Consider the following 20,447-nt stretch of genomic DNA (forward strand, 5'->3'; position numbering starts at 1 on the left):
TGGAGTCTCACTCTGTCACCCAGGCTGGAATGCAATGGCGTGGTCTTGGCTCACTGCAACCTCAGCCTCCTGAGTAGCTGGGACTACAGGCACCTGCCACCATGCCCGGCTAATTTTTATATTTTTAGTAGAGATGGGCCTTGTGATCCACCCGCCTCGGCCTCCCAAAGTGCTGGGATTACAGGCGTAAGCCACCATGCCTGGCCATCTTGTGTGAATTTTTATAATCTGCAAACACTTTTTAGAATTAGGAAAAAAAATTTTTTCTTTTTTTGGCTGAGCATAGGGGACTTTATTGATGGTAGATGACAAGGTGGGGCTTCCAAGGCTCTTCCCTTTTCAGGGGGTCTGCATGGAAATTGCAGGGAGGGGAGATTCTCAGTGTGGTAGGGAACTGGACGCGTCAGGGACTCCCCAGCAGCCGAGGGCCTCTCTCTTCCTCTAGTGTTTTTGCTGGGGCTGGTGGTCCGGGGGTCTTATTCCTTAGAGGCCGTGGGGGCCATGAGGTCCACCATCCTGTTGCTGTAGCCAAGAATAAGGAAGAATATTTTAACTGAAAAATAAAACTGCTTATACACCTACCAAAGTGGCTAAAACTAAAAAGACAACACCAAACATTGGCAGTGAGGTAGGGCAATTGGAACCCTCAAATATTGTGGTGGGAATGTGAAATGTATGACTTTTTTGGGAAAAGGTCTGGCAGTTTCTTATAAAATTAAATATACCTACTCGTGACCCAGAAAAATGACCACATGTTAATAAAAAGACTTACACAAAATGTTCACAGCAGCTTTATTCATAATAGCCCCAAACTGGAAATAGTCAATGTGTCCATCAGTATGAGAATGGTATATTTATACATGTGGTGTATTTATACAGCAGACCACAACTCAGCAGTAAAAAGTGACTACTGACACATAAAACAACATGAATCTCAAAAACATTACGCTGGCAAAATAAACCATACACAAAAGAGTATGTATTCTATGATTCCATTTATATGGCATTCTTGAACAAACAAAGCTAATCTATGGTAGAAAAAAATCAGATGGTGACAGTGTGCATGTGAGGGCATGAAGTGTGGACTAACTGGGAAGAGGGATGGGGGAACTTTTGGGGTAATGATAATGTTCTATATTTTGCCAGTGGTTGGGTTATACATGTGTATGCATTTGTCCAAACTCAGCAAATATACATTTAGAGTGTACATTTCATTGTATATAAATCTTACATAAAACTATAAACAAATATTAAATTCTGTTTAATAATATGCATCCCAAAGTACTTAAGGAAAAATGTAGTGATGTCTAATTTTCTTTGAAATGCATCAAAAAATAAGATGAATTAATGGTGAATAGAGGGATGATAGAATGATATGGGAAGCAAAACAAAATGGTAATGCTTGAATCTAGGGAGTGGGTACATAGGTATTTACTATAAACTTATTTCAGCTGCTCTTTAAGATTTTTCATAATAAAATATTGGGGGAAAATGCCCTTAACCTTCCTTTAGTGTGCTCTGGCTGGATATAACTTTTTCTATTAATATCTCACATAAGTGTTAAAGCCTTTCTCCTCAGGGGGAATTTATGTCACACTTTTCAGAATTTACATAATATCTAATTTAAGCTGTTTTAAAGTAATCAATTAATGGCCTTTAATCTAGATATAACTTTATTTATTTGTTTTTTTTGAGACGGAGTTTTGCTCTGTTGCCCAGGTTGGAGTACAGTGGCATCATCTCAGCTCACTGCAACCTCCGCCTTGTGGGTTCAAGTGATTCTCCTGCCTCAGCCTTCGAAGTAGCTGGGACTACAGGCGTGTGCCACCACACCCGGCTAATTTTTGTACTTTTAGTAGAGTTTGGGTTTCACCATGTTGACCAGGCTGGTCTCGAACTCCTGGGTTCAAGTGATCCTACCACTTTGGCCTCCCAAAGTGCTGGGATTATAGGCATGAGCCACTGCGCCCAGCTCTTTTTAACTTTTAAAATATTTAATTGACAAATATTGTATATATTCAAAGTGTACAACATGGTGATTTGGTTTGCATATACATTGTGTAATGATTTTATTTTTTCTTTTTCATTCACTTCTTCCTGAACTCCGGCAGCTTATGTTTTACATCCTTTGGTCATCTCACCTTCTCTTCTTCGAGATATTACTTCTGTTGTATGCTTGTTTTGTGGAAACAATTGCTTCATTACATTTTTAAAAAAATTTACAGCAAGAGACCGGGTGTGGTGGCTCATGCCTGTAATCCCAGCACTTTGGGAGGCTGAGGAGGGCGGATCACCTGAGGTCAGGAGTTCGAGACCAGCCTCACCAACATGATGAAATCCCATTGCTACTAAAAATACAAAAATTAGCTGTGGCGCATGCCTGTAATCCCAGCTACTTGGGAGGCTGAGGCAGGAGAATTGCTTGGACCTGAGAGGCAGAGGTTGCAGTGAGCCGAAATTGTGCCATTGCACCTCAGCCTGGGGAACATGAGCGAAACTCCATCTCCAAAAAAAAAAAAAAAAAAAAAATTGCAGCAAAATGTTCAAAATTGTAATCTGCTCTGAGGTAATGTTTTCTTTTCTTTTTTCTTTTTTCTTTTTTTTTTTTGAGACGCAGTCTCATTCTGTCACCCAGGCTGGTGTGTCGTGGTGTGATCTCAGGTTACTGCAACCTCTGCCTCCTGGGCTCAAGTGATTCTCGTGCCTTAGCTTCCCAAGTACCTGGGATTACAGGTGTGTGCCACCACACCTGCTAATTTTTGTATTTTTAGTAGAGACAGGGTTTCATCATGTTGCCCAGGCTGGTCTCGAATTCCTAACCTCAGGTGATCCCCCTTCCTCAGCCTCCCAAAGTGCTGGGATTACAGGCGTGAGCCACTGCGCCTGGCCTGAGGTAATGTTTTCATGGTGATTATTCATCAGCATTTGTTTTTCTGTTTCTTTTTCATTTCCTTTTTTTTTTTTTTTTTGAAGCAGAGTCTCGCTCTGTCACCCAGGTTGGAGTGCAGTGGCGCCATCTCAGCTCACTGCAATCTCCACCTCCCAGGTTCAAGTGATTCTCCTGCCTCAGCCTTCCAAGCAGCTGGGATTACTGGCACGCACCACCATGCCCAGCTACTTTTTGTATTTTTAGTAGAGACAGGATTTCGCCATGTTGGTCAGGCTGGTCTTGAACTCCTGACCTCAGGTGATCTGCCCACCTTGGCCTCTCAATGTGCTGGGATTACAGGCGTGAGCCACTGCGCCCGGCCTAATTTTTGTTTTTTTAGTAGAGACAAGGTTTCACCATGTTGACCAGACTGGTCTCAAACTCCTCACCTCAAGTGATCTGCCTGCCTCGGCCTCCCAAAGTGCTGGGATTACAGGCGTAAGCCACAGCGCCCAGCCTCTTTTTCGTTTTCTTCCTTAAATCTTTGTTGGTTCTTTTTTGATTGTTCATCTTTGAATGAAGTGAATTTTCTTAGCTCAACTATTTACAGGAGATTTGTGTTGTGAAGGGGTCAGGGACATCTTCTGTATCAGTGGGAATTTTCCTTTTGATCCAGGGTTTTGCATATGAGATACTTTAGCCTTTTCTTCTTCACAGGCAATGAAGACAGGCAGCTGCACAGCTGTGCACAGTAGGATCTCTTCTCACTTCTCATGAACATATGGCTTCCTGTGAATATGACTTGTGTATGGAGTTCTAGTTTAGTCCCAATTTCTCTGCTACTCAAAATCAAAATGGGTCCGGAGAAACTGGTGCTATCAGCCTACCCACCTGTGTTAGTCAGTTGGAACTGCCGTAACAAAATACAACAAACTCAGTGGCTTAAAACATCAGAAATTTATTTTCTCACAGTTCTGAAGGCTGGAAGTGTGAAATCAAGGGGTCCGAGGGTTGGTCCTTCTTGAGACTCTGAAGGAGAGTGAGCTCCATGCCTCTCTCCTCGCGTCTGGTGGTTGCCCTGGTATTCCTTGGTTTGTAGACGCATCACTACAATCTCTGTCTCCGTCTTTGCATGCTGGTCTCCTTTCTATGTCTGTGTGTACATTTTCCTCTTTTTTTTTTTTTTTTTTTTGAGACAGTGTCTTACTCTGTCACCCAGGCTGGAGTGCAGTGGCACAATCTCGGCTCACTGCAACCTCCACCTCCTGGGTTCAAGTGATTCTCCAGCCTCCGCCTCCCAAGTAGCTGAGATTACAGGTGTGTACCACCAGGCCAGGCTAATTTTTTTGTATTTTTAGTAGAGATGGGGTTTCACAATGTTGGCCAGGCTGGTCTTGAACTCCTGACCTCAAACAATCTGCCTGCCTCGGCCTCCCAAAGTGCTGGGATTGCAGGTGTGAGCCACTGAACCCTGCCATTCTCCTCTTCTTATAAGGACACCAATCGTTGTATTAGGACCCATCCTAATCTAGTATAACCTCACCCTAAGAATTACATCTACAGAGACCCTATTTCCAAATATGGTCACATTCACAGGTACCAGGGGTTAGGACTTTCACATATCTTCTGGGTGGGGGGTCACAAATCCATAACACTGCCTTCTTCCCATTGTTGCACAAATGGGGCTATTACTTTTTTTTTTAACTTTAGTGTACGCATCTCACTGGGTGAGCTATTAAGCTCTTACTGAGCTCTTCTGGTGCCCACTCTCAGCCTCCTGTTGTGCTTTTCCTCACAAGCCTTTGCTTTGGGTACCCCTTACACTTATTTTGTAGTTATTTTGTTTTACCTGTCTTAATTTTTTTTTAAATTGAGATAGGATTTTCATTCTGGTCTCTTGTGTCCTTTGTTTTGGGAGATGATTTCTGAGAGATGATGGAATTACCAACTTTATGTGACATCTTCAAGCAGGAAATGCCTTGGGTCTTTCTCATTCTTTAGGGGTCACTAACACACTGAACTGAATAAGAAAGGAAGATACTACCGGGGCGCGATGGCTCACGCCTATAATCCCAGCACTTTGGGAGGCCGAGGCAGGCGGATCACGAGGTCGGGAGTTCGAGAACAGCCTGGCCAACATGATGAAACCCTGTCTCTACTAAAAATACAAAAATTAGCTGGGCATGGTGGTAGGCACCTGTAATCCCAGTTACTCAGGAGGCTGAGGCAGGAGAATTGCTTGAACCAGGAGGCAGAGGTTGTGGTGAGCCGAGATTGTGCCATTGCTCTCCAGCAGTCGAGCAACAAAGGCAAAACTCCATCTCAAAAAAAAAAAAAAAAGATAAAGAAAAAAAGGAAGATATTATTTTTAGTGCTTATTTCAGTAAGATGGTCTTCTAGTTTCTTAGTCTCAGCCTACCATGCCAGTTCTACCAACACTGTGTCATAGGTAGGAATTAATAGAATTTGCTTATATGGAGACTTAAAAAAAAATCTTGCATATCGATTATATTGAGCTAGAATGCAATTTGAATTATTTTAAACTTTTCTATTATGGTAACAAAAACATAAAATTTAGCTTCTTTTTTTTTTTTTTTTTTGAGACACAGTTTTGCTCTGTTGCCCAGGCTGAAGTGCAGGGGTCTGATCTCAGCTCACTGCAACCTCTGCCTCCCAGGTTCAAGTGATTCTCCTGCCTCAGCCTCCCAAGTAGCTGGGACTACAGGCATGCACCACCATGCCTGGCTCATTTTTTTGTATTTTTAGTAGAGACTGGGTTTCACCATGTTGGCCAGACTGGTCTCAAACTCCTGACCTCAAGTGATCCACCCGCCTCAGCCTCCCAAAGTGCTGGGATTACAGGTGTGAGCCACCATGCCTGGCCAGAATTTACCATCTTAACTATTTTTAGGTTTATAGTTTGTTAGTGTTAAGGATATTTACATCGTTGTAAAACAGATCTCCAGAACATTTTCACCTTGCAAATATGGAATTTTATGCCCATTAAACAGCAACTCCCCTTTAATCCCTTCCCACAGTCCCTGGTAACCAATATTCTATGTTTGTTTCTATAAATTTTATGACTTTAGACACTTCATGTAAGTGGAACCATACAGTGTTTATCTTTTGTGACTGGCCGATTTCACTTAGGATAATGTCCTCAAGGTTTGTTCATGTTATAGTATGTGACAGAATGTCCTTCCTTTTTAAGGCTGTATAATACTCCATTGTATACATATAACACGTTTAAAAAATTCATTCATCCATTGATGGAGATTTGGGTTGCTTTCACCTCTTGGCTGTTGTGAAAAGTATTGCTAAGAACATGGGTGCATTAGTTATGGTTCTCCAGAGAAATGGAACCAATAAAATATATAGAAAGAGATATAAAAAGACATTTCTTATAAGGAATTGACTTATGTGTTTATGGAGGCTGAGAAGTCCCATGATCTGCTGTCTGCAAGCTGAAGGCCCAGGAAAACCGGTGATGTCATTCTAGACCTGAGAACCAGGGGAGGCAATGGTATAATTCCTAGTCCAAGTCTGAAGGCCTGAGAACCAGGAGCTCTGATTGAGGGCAGGAGAAGATGGATGTCCCAGCTCAAACAGAGGGCAAATTCACCCTTTCTCTCTTTTTGTTTGCTTCAGGCCCTCAAAAGATTGGATAATACTGTTTTACCAGCTATCTGGACGTCCTTTAGCCCAGTCATTTTTTTTTTGAGACAGAGTCTCACTGTTGCCCAGGCTAAAGTGCAGTGGTGCAATCTTGGCTCACTGCCTCCTCCACCTCCCAGACTCAAATGATCCTCCTGTCTCAGCCTCCCAAGTAGCTAGGACTACAGGCGCGTGCCTGATTTTTGTATTTTTTTGTGTTGATGGGGTTTCACCATGTTACCCATGCTGGTCTCAAACTCCTAGGCTCAAGTGATCCTCCTGCCTCAGCCTCCCAAAGTGCTGGCATTACAGGGGTGAGCCACTGCGTCCAGCCCTAGCCCAGTCATTTGACACATAAACTACTGGATCATATGGTAATTCTATTTTTAATTCTTTGAGGAATCTCCATACTGTTTTCCATAGCAGCTGTTCCATTTTACATTCCCATCAACAGTGCACAGGGGTTCCAGTTTCTCTACATCCTCGTCAACAATTGTGATTTTTCAGTTTTTGATAGTAGCCATCCTAACGGGTATGAGGCATATTCTTTACTTTTATATAACAACCATTGTCATACTGCTTTAATGTATGACAATTATAAATTTAATATTTATTTTTCTCAGTACATAGCAAGTCTGTTCGGGTTGTGTCTTTATCACTATCATGTATTGAGAAAAGTTTTTGATAGCCCTGGGTGTACATTTTTAAAAAACAGACATTAAAAAAACTTTAAACCTATTTTGTCAACTTAAGGGACTCATTTCCAGGCATAGCCATTACTTCTTATATAGAATACAGTATTTTAAAAATTCTCAGTCCTAAAATGTTCCTGGAATCTGCTGATTTATTGAGATTTATTCTTGCAATACTTACTACTATGGTCTACTAAATACTTGACTCCACTGAATGCTAGTAACAGGTCTGGCTTTTCAAGTCTCTCCAACCTTGTGAATTTTCAATTACTACCACTTCAACTTCAATGTGATTCTTCTGAACTGCAGAGTCAGCAGTTACAATTCTGCTGAGTAATGAATGCAAACTGCTCAGAATTACAGAACACTTAAAGCATCTCATTTTAACTATGTTTTTTTTTCACTGAAGATTGTGAGAGGTAACTGTAGCTACATAAATGATTTTTGGCAGGGTTGGCATTTAGAGGGAACCATTTATTTGCTTTTTGAACAACATTCCTGGGCCACTATTAACCTAAACATGTGAGAGACAATATAGCACAGTGTTTAAGAACATGAGCTTTAAAGCCCAACTGCCGGGGTTCAATTCTTCACTCTAAAAGCAGTGCTGGGGACAGGCAGGCGTGGTAGCTCAGGCTTGTAATCCCAGCACTTCGGGAGGTCAAAGCGGGAGGATCACTTGAGGTCAGGAGTTCAAGACCAGTCTGGCCAACATGGTGAAACCCCATCTCTACTAAAAATACAAAAATTAGCTGGGCATGGTGGCAGGCATCTGTAGTCCCAGCTACTCAGGAGGCTGAAGCAGGAGAATCTCTTGAACCTGGGAGGTGGAGGTTGCTGTGAGCCAAGATTGCGCCACTGCACTCCAGCCTGGGTAACACGGCAAGACTCCATCTCACACACACACACACAAAAAGAAAAAGAAAAAGACAGTTTGAGGTTAGGCAAGTTTCTTAACCTCTCTGTGCCTCAGTTTCTCCATCTGTAAAATGAGGATGGCTGTTAGATTTTTTTTTTCTTATTTTTTTAGATAGAGATGGAATCTCACTACGTTGCAGGCTGGTCTCAAATTCATGGCCTCAAGTGATCCTCCCGCCTCAGCCTCCCAAAATTTTGGGATTACAAGTGTGAGCCACCGTGCCCGGCTGGGCTGTTAGATTAAATGAGTCACTGTATGTAAAGCACTTTGAACTGGGTCTGGCCTACAGTAGGCACTCTGTGAGGTTAGCTATCATGACAAGCATTATTGATTATCTTCATTGATTTCCTGGACCTAGCCAAACCAGCAAAGTGGCTGTTGACCAACTATGCTGATAATTATTAGTCTAGTTGGTGTTCAAAACTACTGCTATAGGCTGGGTGTGGTGGCACACACCTGTAATCCCAGCACTTTGGGAGGCTGAGGTGGGTGGATCATCTGAGGTCAGGAGTTCATGACTAGCCTGATTAACATGATGAAACACCCCTCTACTAAAAAAAAAAAAAAGTCAGGCGTGGTGGTGCATGCCTATAATCTGAACTACTTGGGAGGCTGAGACAAGAGAATTGCTTGTACCTGGGAGGCAGAGGTTGCAGTGAGCCAAGATGGCGCCATTGTACTCCAGCCTGGGCAACAAGTGCGAAAACTCCGTCTCGAAAAACAAAACAAAACAAAAAACAACTACTCCTGGGGCCAGGTACAATGGCTCATGCCTATAATCCCAGCAGCACTTTGGGAGGCCTAGGTGGGCAGATCACTTGAGGTCAGGAGTTTGAGACCAGTCTGGCTAACATGGTGATATGGTTTGGCTGTGTCCCCACCCATATCTCATCTTGAATTCCCACAACTTGTGGGAGGGACCCGGTGGGAGATAATTGAATCATAGGGGAAAGTCTTTCCTGTGCTGTTCTCATGATAATGAGTAAGTCTCATGAGATCTGATGGTTTTTTAAAAAAGAGGAGTTCCCCTGCACAAGTTCTCTCTTTGCCTGCCACCATCCATGTAAGATGTGACTCCCTCTTCCTTGCCTTCCGCCATGATTGTGAGGCTTTCCCGGCCACATGGAACTGTGAGTCCAGTTAAACCTCTTTCTTTTGTAAATTGCACAGTCTCAGGTATGTCTTTATCAGCAGCATGAAAATGGACTAATATAGTAAATTGGTAACAGTAGAGTGGGGCACTGCTGAAAAGTTACCTGAAAATGTGGAAGCAACTTTGGAACTGGGTAATAGGCAGAAGTTGGTACCGTTTGGAGAGCTCAGAAGAAGACCGGAAAATGTGGGAAAGTTTGGAACTTCCTAGAGAGATGTTGAATGGCTTTGACAAAAATGCTGATAGTGATATGAACAATAAGGTCCAGGCTGAAATGGTCTCAGATGGAGATGAAGAACTGGTTGGGAATTGGAGCAAAGGTGACTCTTGTTATGTTTTAGCAAAGAGACTGGCAGCATTTTGTCCCTGCCCTAGAGATTTGTGGAACTTTGAACTTGAGAGAGCTGACTTAGTGTATCTGATGGAAGAAATTTCTAAACAGCAAAGGATTCAAGAGGTGACTTGGGTGCTGTTAAAGGCATTCAGTTTTAGAAGGGAAGCAGAGCATAAACGTTTGGAAAATTTGCGACCTGACAATGCGATAGAAAAGAAAATCCCATTTTTCTGAGGAGAAATTCAATCCAGCTGCAGAAATTTGCATAAGTAACAAGAAGATTAACAATGTTAATCCCCAAGACAATGGGGAAAATGTCTCCAGGGCATGTCAGAGGCCTTCACAGCAACCCTCCCATCACAGGCCTGGAGGCCTAAGAGGAAAAAATGATTTCGTGGGCCAGCCCCAGGGTCCCCATGCTGTGTGCAGCCTACGGACCTGGTGTCCTGCATCCCAGCCATTCCAGCCATGGCTGAAAGGGGCCAATGTAGAGCCCAGACATGGCTTCAGAGGGTGCAAGCCTCAAACCTAGGCAGCTTCCACTTGGTGTTGAAAAGTCAAGAATTGAGGTTTGGGAACCGCTGCCTAGATTTCAGAAGATATACGGAAACACCTGGCTGTCCAGGCAGAAGTTTGCTGCAGGGGCGGGGCTCTCATGGAGAACCTCTGCTAGGGCAGTGCAGAAGGGAAATGTGGGGTCAGAGCCCCCACACAGAGTTTGTACTGGGGCACCATGTAGTGGAGCTGTGAAAAGAGGGCCACCATCCTCCAAACACCAGAATGGTAGATCCACTGACAGCTTGCACCGTGCATCTGGAAAATCCACGTATGCTCAATGCCAGTCCATGAAAGCAGCCAGGAGGGAGGCTGTACCCTGCAAAGCCACAGAGGTGGAGCTTTCCAAGACCATGGAACTCACCTCTTGCATCAGCATGACCTGGATGTGAGCCATGAAGTCAAAGGAGATCATTTTGGAACTTTAAGATTTGACTGCCCTGCTGGATTTTGGACTTGCATAGGGCCTGTAGCCCCTTTGTTTTGGAAAATTTCTCCCATTTGGAATGGCTGTATTTACCTAATGCCCATACCCCCATTGTACCTAGGAAGTAACTAACCTGGTTTTGATTTTACAGGCTCATAGGTGGAAGGGATTTGCCTTGTCTCAGATGAGACTTTGGACGGTGGACTTTTTTTTGAGACAGTGTCTTGCTCTGTCACCCAGGCTGGAGTGCAATGGCCTATTCTCAGCTCACTGCAACCTCTGCCTCCTAGGTCCAAGCTGTTCTGCTGCCTCAGCCTCCTGATTAGCTGGGATTACAGGCATGTGCCACCATGCTTAGCTAATTTTTGTATTTTTAGTAGAGATGGGGTTTCACCATGTTGGCCAGGATGGTCTCGACCTCCTGACCTCAGGTGATCCACATGCCTCAGCCTCCCAAAGTGCTGGGATTACACATGTGAGCCACCATGCCTGGCCTGGACTGTGGACTTTTGAGTCAATGCTGAAGTAAGACTTTGGGGGACTGTTGAAAATGCATGATTGGTTTTGAAATGTAAGGACATAAGATCTGGGAGGGGCCAGGGGCAGAATGATATGGTTTGGCTATGTCCCCACCCAAATGTCATCTTGAATTCCCATGTGTTGGGGAAGGGACCCAGTGGGAGTTAATTGAATCATGGGGCAAATCTTTCCTGTGCTGTTCTGATGACAGTGAATAAGTCTTATGAGATCTGATAGTTTGTTTGTTTGTTTGTTTGTCTGTTTTTTGAGACGGAGTCTCACTCTGTCACCCAGGCTGAAGTGCAGTGGCGCCGTCTTGGCTCACTGCAAGCTCCGCCTCCTGGGTTCAAGCCATTCTCTTCCCTCAGCCTCCCAAGTAGCTGGGACTACAGGTGCCTGCCACCATGCCTGGCTAATTCTAGTAGAGACAGGGTTTCACCATGTTAGCCAGGATGATCTCGATCTCCTGACCTCGTGATCTGTCCACCTTGGCCTCCCAAAGTGCTGGGATTACAGGCGTGAGCCACCACGCCTGGCCAAGATCTGATAGTTTTAAAAAGACGAGTTCCATGGCTGGGCTTGGTGGCTCAGGCCTGTAATCCCAATAGTTTGGGAGGCCGAGGTGGGCAGATCACTTGAGGTCAGGAGTTTGAGACCAGCCTGGCCAACATGACGAAACCCCGTCTCTACTAAAAATACAAAAATTAGCCAGGCATGGTGGCAGTTGCCTGTAATCCCAGCTACTTTGGGGGGCTGAGGCATGAGAATCGCTTGAACCTGGGAGGTGGAGGTTGCAGTGAGCTGAGATCACACCACTGTACTCCAGCTTGGGCGACAAGAGTAAAACTCTGTCTCGAAGGAAAAAAAAAAAAAAGAGGCGTTCCCCCACACAAGTTTTCTCTCTTTGCCTGCTGCCATCCATGTAAGACATGACTTGCTCCTCCTTGCCTTCTGCCATGATTGTGAGGCTTCACCAGCCACATGGAACTCTAAGTCCAATTAAACCTCTTTCTTTTGTAAATTGCCCAGTCTCGGGTATGTCTTTATCAGTAGTTTGAAAGACTAATACATGTGATGATACCCCATCTCTACTAAAAATACAAAAATTAGCCAGACATGGTGGCGTGCTCCTGTAATCCCAGCTACTCAGGAGGCTGAAGCATGAGAATTGCTTGAACCTGGGAGGCGGAAGCTGCAGTGAGCCGAGATGGCACCATTAGACTCCAGCCTGGGCAATACAGTGAGATTATATCTCAAAAAAAAAAAAAAGAGAGAAAAGAAAAAACCGTTAAAATAAATCACTGACTGGATAACTTGGGTGTAAAGGAGGAACTCCAAGCTTGAACTTCAGTATCTACCAAACAGGAGCTTCCATTCAAGAGATAAGGTACCTGAAGTCTCCAAGCATTGTGTCTGATACATGGGTGCTCTGTGACCACCAGTTGAATCTGAACAGCTAATGATACCCTTTCAGAGTAAGAATGTTTAAACCCCCCATTCCAGCTATGGAGAAGGAAGGGTAACGTACTGAGCACCAAGAAGCAAAAAGGTTTTGTTAGGAATAAGTTGACTGGTGACTCTGTAAGTGAATAAAAATTGCTGGCCCAGGAAATAAGCCTTCAGAAGGAAATGAACAAGATTAAATAATAGGATAAAGTTACTCTATCTGGTGTGGTACGTTCCATGAATATTTTAGCTCTTGTGAATGAGTAAAACTTTTCACTAGGAAGAAGATATGACTTCTAACAAAAGTTCTGGGCAAAGTGCTTGGTTTCTACCTCTGCCTGTAACACAGAGGCTGAGGTCCAGCAGCCATGTCAGTCATTCCCTTCGTATTCCCAACCCCTTCCCACACACCTCAGCCAGTCACCTGTGAAGAGATATTTCCATTTCCTTGTGAGAGAACAAAGATATGTAAAGCTATTTTTGTGTGGGTAAGAGGAGGCCTGGGAAATCAAATGGAAAGTAAGAGCCCTGTTTAATAAATAGGATGGTGCTGTGAGAAGAAAAAAGGCTTTGGAGTTATAGACCGAGCTTCCAATCCAGGTTCTAAGACTTAGGAGGTAGGTGATCGTAGAAAAGTGACTTAACCTCTCTGAAGCTCATTTTCTCCATTTGTAAAATGGGGATAATATTACCTTCAAGGCTGTTGTGAGGATTAAATCTATGTAAAATCTTAGATACAAAGTAGACCCTCAACTAATCTTAGTTTTTCTCATGATTAGCTGAAGACAGGGATCTGACCTAATTCTATTTTAGCTAGCTTGGTATTTCCTGCCTCCAGCAATGAGGTGAAAACTAGAAATACTGAGATTTTAAAAAATGAATATAGATTCTGTTCAGGGGCTCTAGGGATCACAGAATAATGGAGGATTTAAGTTTTTAGAAAATCATCAATTATATCAAATTATTTTTAAAATGGCCACTTACAATAAAACAAATGAGTTTTGATGTTAGCTGAGTAGCAGTATAAAATATGATTTACATTTTAAGGGTGGAAACTATCTTCTTTAGGATTCCCGGAAACAGCTGCTCTGGTGTGGTGAACACAGGAAGTACTGAAAAATGCTTGTTAAGTATTTTACAAAAGCTCAATTAATACATATTTATATGTACATGCATTTTTATAGCTGTTGTTTCTGTATCTTTGAGAATGAATCTTTAGAGAAAAAATGTAGTCAAGGAACTTTTGCTAGGATTGCCAAGGCTAGGTTTGACCACTGATTCATTCTTCAACATTGTCAAGAACTCCTAGTACTTACAAAACAAGTGTGCCTGGGGAGGCAAAAAGATGAGAAGGAAGTAAATAACAATGTGAACTGAAGTTCTGTTAGTTTTTTGCTTTTTATAACTTATGCTTTTGGAAAAGGGTTTTATTTTATTTTTTCCTACTTCTGTTTTAATTTTCCTTAATAAACATATTAGCTTTATACTTTTAAACCCTAATCTCTTCCCTCCAATGCATGGACATACAAGCATGTATGTATACCGTCAACACACATATAACCTTTACAAGATGCATTCTGGGCTAGGCTGAAGCAAACCTAAAACATTACATATAGGACTGACAGACTGAATGAGAAAGTCCTCATTTCATTGTCCTCTTTGGACTTAAGCAACTGTGTGTTAGAACAAGATCTGAAGAAGTTTGGTTCTTGCATCCTATTGTTATACAAACTAGTCTTATGACTCATCATCTTGTCCATAGTCTTGAATTTTGATATTGGTTAAAGATTCCAGAAACTATGTGAAAATATTTTTATATATATATATATATATATTTTTTTTTTTTTTTTGGAGACAGGGTCTCACTCTGTCACCCAGGCTGAAGTGCAGTGGCGCTATCTCAGCTCACTGCAAGCTCTACCTCCTGGGTTCAAGCGATTCTCCCACCTCAGCCTCCCAAGTAGCTGGTATTACACGTTTGGCACCATATCTGGCTTTTTTTTTTTTTTTTTGTATTTTTTGTAGAGAAAGGGTTTCACCACATTGGCCAGGCTGGTTTCGAACTCCTGGCCTCAAGTGATTCACCCACCTTGGCCTCCCAAAGTGCTGGGATTGCAGGTGTAAGCCACCATGTCCAGCCAATGATGAATATTTGTTATCTCATAGTTTGTGGGTCAGGAATTTGGGGCAATCTTAGGTGGTTTGGGGCTCCCTCAGGGTCTTTCATGAAGTTGCAGTCAAGATGTTGGCCAGGGTTGCAGACATCTGAAGGCTTGACTGGAACTGAAGGATCCAGTTCCTAAGTGGTTCACTCTCACTGTTGGTAAGTTGCTGCTGGATGTTGGCAGGAGGCCTCAGTTCCTCACCATGTGGGCCTCTTCATGGGGTTGCTTGTGTGTCTTCATGACATACCAACTGGCTTCCCTCAGATCAAATGATCCAAGATAGATCCAAGGGCAGAAACTGCAATGTCTTTTATGAACTAGCCTTGGAAGTCACACTTCATCATTTCCACAATATCCTATCAGTTACACAGGTCAGGCCTATTTCCTGTGGGAGGGGTCTACACAAGAGCATGAAGGCCACCAGACAAGAGTCATCTTAGGGGCCCTCCTGGAGGCTGGCTGCAACACTTCTACAAAGTTTGATCCAAAAATATCACCCTTTCACTCCTGTGGAGTAGAAATGGAGGGGGGCAATATGGGGAGATTTCCTTCTCTTCTGAGAAATGTTTTCAACTTTCACCTGCTTCTTTTGGTATGCCTACTTTTGATATAGATTTTTCTCTCTCCTTCACTTTTTCTCACCTCTTGCCCAAGTCAGTGTGCCTGTTTCAAAAATGCTGTCCCTATTCTTATTCAAATTCTAACCTGCTTGGATTTGTGCATAAATAAAAGTATCAGATTCTGATGAAGAGTCTGTGATACCCTTCTACAAATAAAATATTTTCATTTCAGGGAATGATTTCTCTGGTGTAATACCTAAAACAAAACATTTACAAACTAGACAGTGTTTAAAATAAGGATATGCAATTGGTTCATCACAGAAAGAGCTAAAATGTATTATTTATGTAATAAAAACATTTGCGCATCAGCTGGTTAAATGGTTTGGCTGTGTCCTCACCCAAATCTCATCTTGAATTCCCATGTGTTGTGGGGGGACCAAGTGGGAGATAACTGAATCATGGGGGCAAGCCTTTCCTGTGCTGTTCCTGTGATAGTGAATACGTCTCATGAGATCTCATAGTTTTATAAAGAGGAGTTCCCGAGCACAAGTTCTCTTTCTTTGCCTGCTGCCATCCATGTAAGATGTGACTTGCTCCTCCTTGTCTTCCTCCATGATTATGAGGCCTCCCCAGCCACGTGGAACTGTAAGTCCAATAAACCTCTTTCTTTTGTAAATTTCCCAGTCTCAGGTATGTCTTTATCAGCAGTGTGAAAATAGACTAACACAGCTGGGCGCAGTGGCTAGTGCCTGTAATCCCATCTACTTGGGAGGCTGAGGTGGGAGGATCACTTGAGCCCAGGCATTCAAGGGTACAGTGAGCTATGGTCGACCCCCGCATTCCAGCTCAGCCTGGGTGACAGAGTGAAGACACTGTCTCTTAACAACAACAACAACAACAACAACAAACCCAAAAAAACAGGACATTTGCATTTGAGCATCAAGTGCTACTTAACACATTATGAAGTCCTATTTATTAGACATGATTTACTAGTCAGATTTATTAGCTACCACCTGGGGAAGAGCCAGAATGAATGTAGATATTTGTAAAGACAGTTTGATGATGGAATATTAATAAAAAGAATACCTACTTGATCTCCATGTCAATCTTCTAGTAGATTCACGTTTGCCAACTCTATCGGGCTGCATGCTGCTCCCAGTACTCTGAAGGACCCGCCTGGTGATGATGCTGCCCAGAATCCACAGAAGCAGGGCTGCTTGCTCTGAGGGCTCTTTGTGAATCAGGCAGTGAAGGAAGGGTCATGAGATGGGTGAACTTGGGCATGTCTCGAGTTCCCACATCTTGCTTTAACAGATTTTCAGGCTCCTTCTAACTCTACTAGTCATTTATTACTGTTTTCTAGGGACAGCCCCCATCTCACTGTCACTTCTAAGTTTTTATTACCTTAGAATTGCTGTGAACCAGGCAACAAAATAACCAAGCACATTTCATTTATGTCTAAAATGGATATTAGTCCAGGCACGGTGGCTCAGGCCTGTTATTCCAGCACTTTGGGAGGTCGAGGCAAGTGGATCACCTGAGGTCCGGAGTTCAAGACCAGCCTGGCCAACATGGTGAAACCCTGTCTCTACTAAAAATACAAAAATTAGCCAGGTGTGGTGGCACCCGACTGAGGCACAGGAATCCTTTGAACCCGGGAGGCGGAGGTTGCCGTGAGCCAAGATTGAGCCACTGCACTCTAGCCTGGGCGACAAAGTGAGACTCTATCTCAATAAATAAATAAATAAATAAATAAAAAGGATATTAATACTATTAATAAAATGACTAATTTAATACTGAAATGGCAGTGTTCAATGAATGCAGACACTGGGACCACCTGGGATCCATCCAGCTGCTGGGTAGAGGGAGTCCTATGCTGGGTGGGTCATGGTAGACAAGTGATAGTTAACCCAGTTAAAACGCTGACCTGCTAGTACTGAGTTTCATATGCAGGGGTAACTCCAAGGAAAGCCTCACTGGGTGTTCCAAGGCCACTGCCTGGTCTGTGGGTGGGAGTGGGGGATGGTAAGAGTGGCCTCTGGACTCAGTCCAGCTCCTGCATTTACCAGCTGTGTGACCTTGAGCAGATTCCATAAACATTGAAAGCCTTAGTATTTGTTTTTTTTGTTGTTGCTGTTTTTTAATTTAGAATAATGGTACCTAGCACAGAGGTTGGAAAGATTAATGAAAAAATGTGGCTGGGTGCAGTGGCTCACGCCTGTAATCCCAGCACTTTGGGCGGATCACTTGAGGTCAGGAGTTCGAGGCCAGCCTGGCCAACATGGTGAAACCCCGTTTCTATTAAAATACGAAAATTAGCCGAGCGTTGTGGTGGGTGCCTGTAATCCCAGCTACTTGAGAGGCTGAAGCAGAAGAATCGCTGGAACCCAGGAGGCAGAAATTGCAGTGAGCCAAGATCGTGCCACTGCACTCCAGCCTGGGCGACAGAACAAGACTTGTCTCAAAAAAAAAAATGTGCATAAGGTGCTTAGCACACTGCCTGGCACACAATAAGCATCCAAATGCATACTGCCATTTGTTAAAAAAACACATACACACATCTTGGATCTTTGCTGTATCTCACATTGAGTGCACCCCTTTTTCTTTTTTAAGTCAGTAAGACACTTTAAAATGAGAATTCTCACTTCTTTCAGCAACGATTTTTTTCTTTCTTTTTTTTTTTTTTTTTTTGCCTTTTGGTTACAGAACAGCAGGAATGAGACTAGACTAAGGAATAGCGCTTAGCATATGATTATGAGAATGTATTCGTATGTACACACATTGAAGACTCTAGGACTTTGGAAGCTGTGGGTTAATATGAGAAGTGTCCCTTTAAGAGTTAAACTTTGACCTGAGTTTAAAGGGCTGGAGGGGTCAGGAATGACTGGGAGGACATGGAGAATTTTAGGCAAAAACCACACAAGGAAGGAAGATAATCATCTAAATAACTTGGATAACAACTAGGGAGGGGATGAGGTTAGGTGTTTATTAGTGGGGGGAAACTTTCAGAGAAAGAACCACATCCTCTGTAGCTTAAGCAAAAATGGGACTTGCTTAGCTCACGTAAGTGAAATTCAGGCTAATCTTGGCTCCGGGTAAGGCTGGATTCAGGACTCAGATGGTGTGGTCAGGGAAGCCCTCCTTTCCCTGCCCCCTTTCTCCTGGTACGTTCTCTCAAGTAGTGAGCAAGACTCAGTGACCAGGGAGAAAGCTTTTTCTGAGAACCCCAGTAGCTTTCAGAGAGGTGTCTGGCCTAATCTGGGTCACGGTCCAACCATCTCCCAGTAACTGTGGCCTTGGTGGGATTGGGGTGCACTGGGCAGGATCAGCTAGCTAAATCACATGGGATTGGCTCGCCACCACCCAGAGGAGTTCTGCTCCCAAAGACAGGGCAGAGGGTGCTGAGCAGGAGCAAGGACATATCCACAGCAGGTAATGCTCTGCCTAACTTCCCAACCATCTCCCAACACCCCATGGGCAAACGTACCTTCTGCTTGGGCTTGACACCAGCCCCCCTGAGCCAGCCAACAAGACCCCTTGAAGTGACTGCAGAGTCTCATGATCACATGAGTTCCTGGAAACTTCATCTTATAGTAGGTAGTTGTCAAGAGAACTAAACGTAGAGAGTTCCTTTGTACCAAGAGGTTTGGAGCTAGGGCAGAATTCACAGCATACAGGGTCAGCAGAGTGAAGAGTGGAGCGGGAGTATTGCTCAGGCTGTATTCAATGAATGCAGCCACTGGGACCACCTGGGATCCGGCTGCAGGTTGATGAGAGTCTCGTGCTAGGTAGTTGGTGGTAGGATGGTTGTGAATTAACCTAGTTAACATGCTGATTTACTGGTACTGAGTTATGTATGGAGCTTTATTTCCAGCGTCCTTCCCCTGTATCATATGTGGTCTTCAGTTCAGTGGAATATTATTCTTTTTCCCTAGTACAAAAATCTCATGAATATTTTTAGAGACTTGCTTGTTTACAGTAGGAAGAAGCACACATCCTGTGCTTGACATGCGTCCTTCAAAGACTTCTGAGTGAGGAGGCCTGTGGGGCTGGGGCATGAAACAGTGGAGAGAAATAGCACAGATTACTAGAATGCTTTAGAAATCCTTTTCTGCTTCAGATAAGTGGCTAATTAAATTTGGGGTTGGTTATTGGAAAAGTGCCAATTATGGAAACGAGCATCTGTTGATCACACTTTGCTTCAGATGCTCGGCTCCTTGCTAGAGCCGTGTTGCAAAGAAAGCGGGGAACTGCTGCTAGCACCAAGACAAGCAGGCGTGGTGGGAAGAGTGATTCATTATGTTTACTTTCAGGTTTCCGTCTTGTAAAAAGATTAATTCAGTAGAACTCAAATTCCAGAGAAAAATGGACCATTTATTGTGTTCGATTCAGGCTTAGGCACAGCAGGTGGATTTTCCAAATTGCCTCATCTGACATTTCCTAGAAATGTAAGCTAACATTATTCCAATTTTTGGCAACTGGAAAATTGTATTTGAATATTCTACAAGTCAGTTGGCAGGACTGGAGATTTCAAACATTTAGCCATCTCTCTTGAGCTTGATTTTGTCAAGTGATTTTTAACTGTGAGACAGTCCTTTTTTAGACCTGGAAATAGTCTCAGAAAACTTAAGTCATTTGCCAAAGATCAGTGAATAATACATACATTAGAGCCAGGAACTGCAGAATACTGATTAGAATTCAGTTATCTTCTATCTTGGAGTCATTTGTAGAAAATGACCATTATTTGTGATGTGTGTGATTTTGTTTAGCACATGAAATGAGTGAAGGTTCTTTTTAAAAAAAATAATTTACCTTTTTTTTGTGGAATAGAGATCAGGTCTTGCTATGTTGCCCAGGCTGATCTCAAACTCCTGGGCTCAAGCAATCCTCTTGCCTTGACCTCCCAAAGTGTTGGGATTACAGGTGTGAGCCACCGTGCCCGGCCACGTGAAGCTTCTTAACAAACGTCTTGTCCTGGCTTTTTTTGCTGGTACCTCTAGCGCTTGCTTACTGTGGTGTCTGCCTTTGGTAAGGCCCTTTCCGTAAGTGAGCATGGAAAGCTGCAAATCACATGTTCTCTTCTGGATGTACACTTTCCTGCTATGTTGGGCAGATCCAACAGGCAAATCCACTTTTCAACAATAATACCATATT

General features: G+C 43.3%; 1 protein-coding gene across 1 annotated transcript; it reads right to left on the reverse strand.

Annotated features, from left to right (window-relative positions):
• Window positions 1–274: 274 nt before the first annotated feature.
• LOC129012189 (uncharacterized) lies at window positions 275–19,342 on the reverse strand. The gene is made up of 3 exons (XM_054447607.2): window positions 18,781–19,342; window positions 16,384–16,524; window positions 275–522 (listed from the first exon to the last, which is right to left on the reverse strand). The coding sequence occupies exons 1-3, from the start codon at window positions 19,121–19,123 to the stop codon at window positions 404–406; spliced, it is 603 nt and encodes a 200-aa protein (XP_054303582.2). The 5' UTR covers window positions 19,124–19,342; the 3' UTR covers window positions 275–403.
• Between the last annotated feature and the right edge of the window lie 1,105 nt (window positions 19,343–20,447).

Source organism: Pongo pygmaeus, chromosome 15 (assembly GCF_028885625.2).
Source record: "Pongo pygmaeus isolate AG05252 chromosome 15, NHGRI_mPonPyg2-v2.0_pri, whole genome shotgun sequence".
Classification (NCBI taxonomy): domain Eukaryota; kingdom Metazoa; phylum Chordata; class Mammalia; order Primates; family Hominidae; genus Pongo; species Pongo pygmaeus.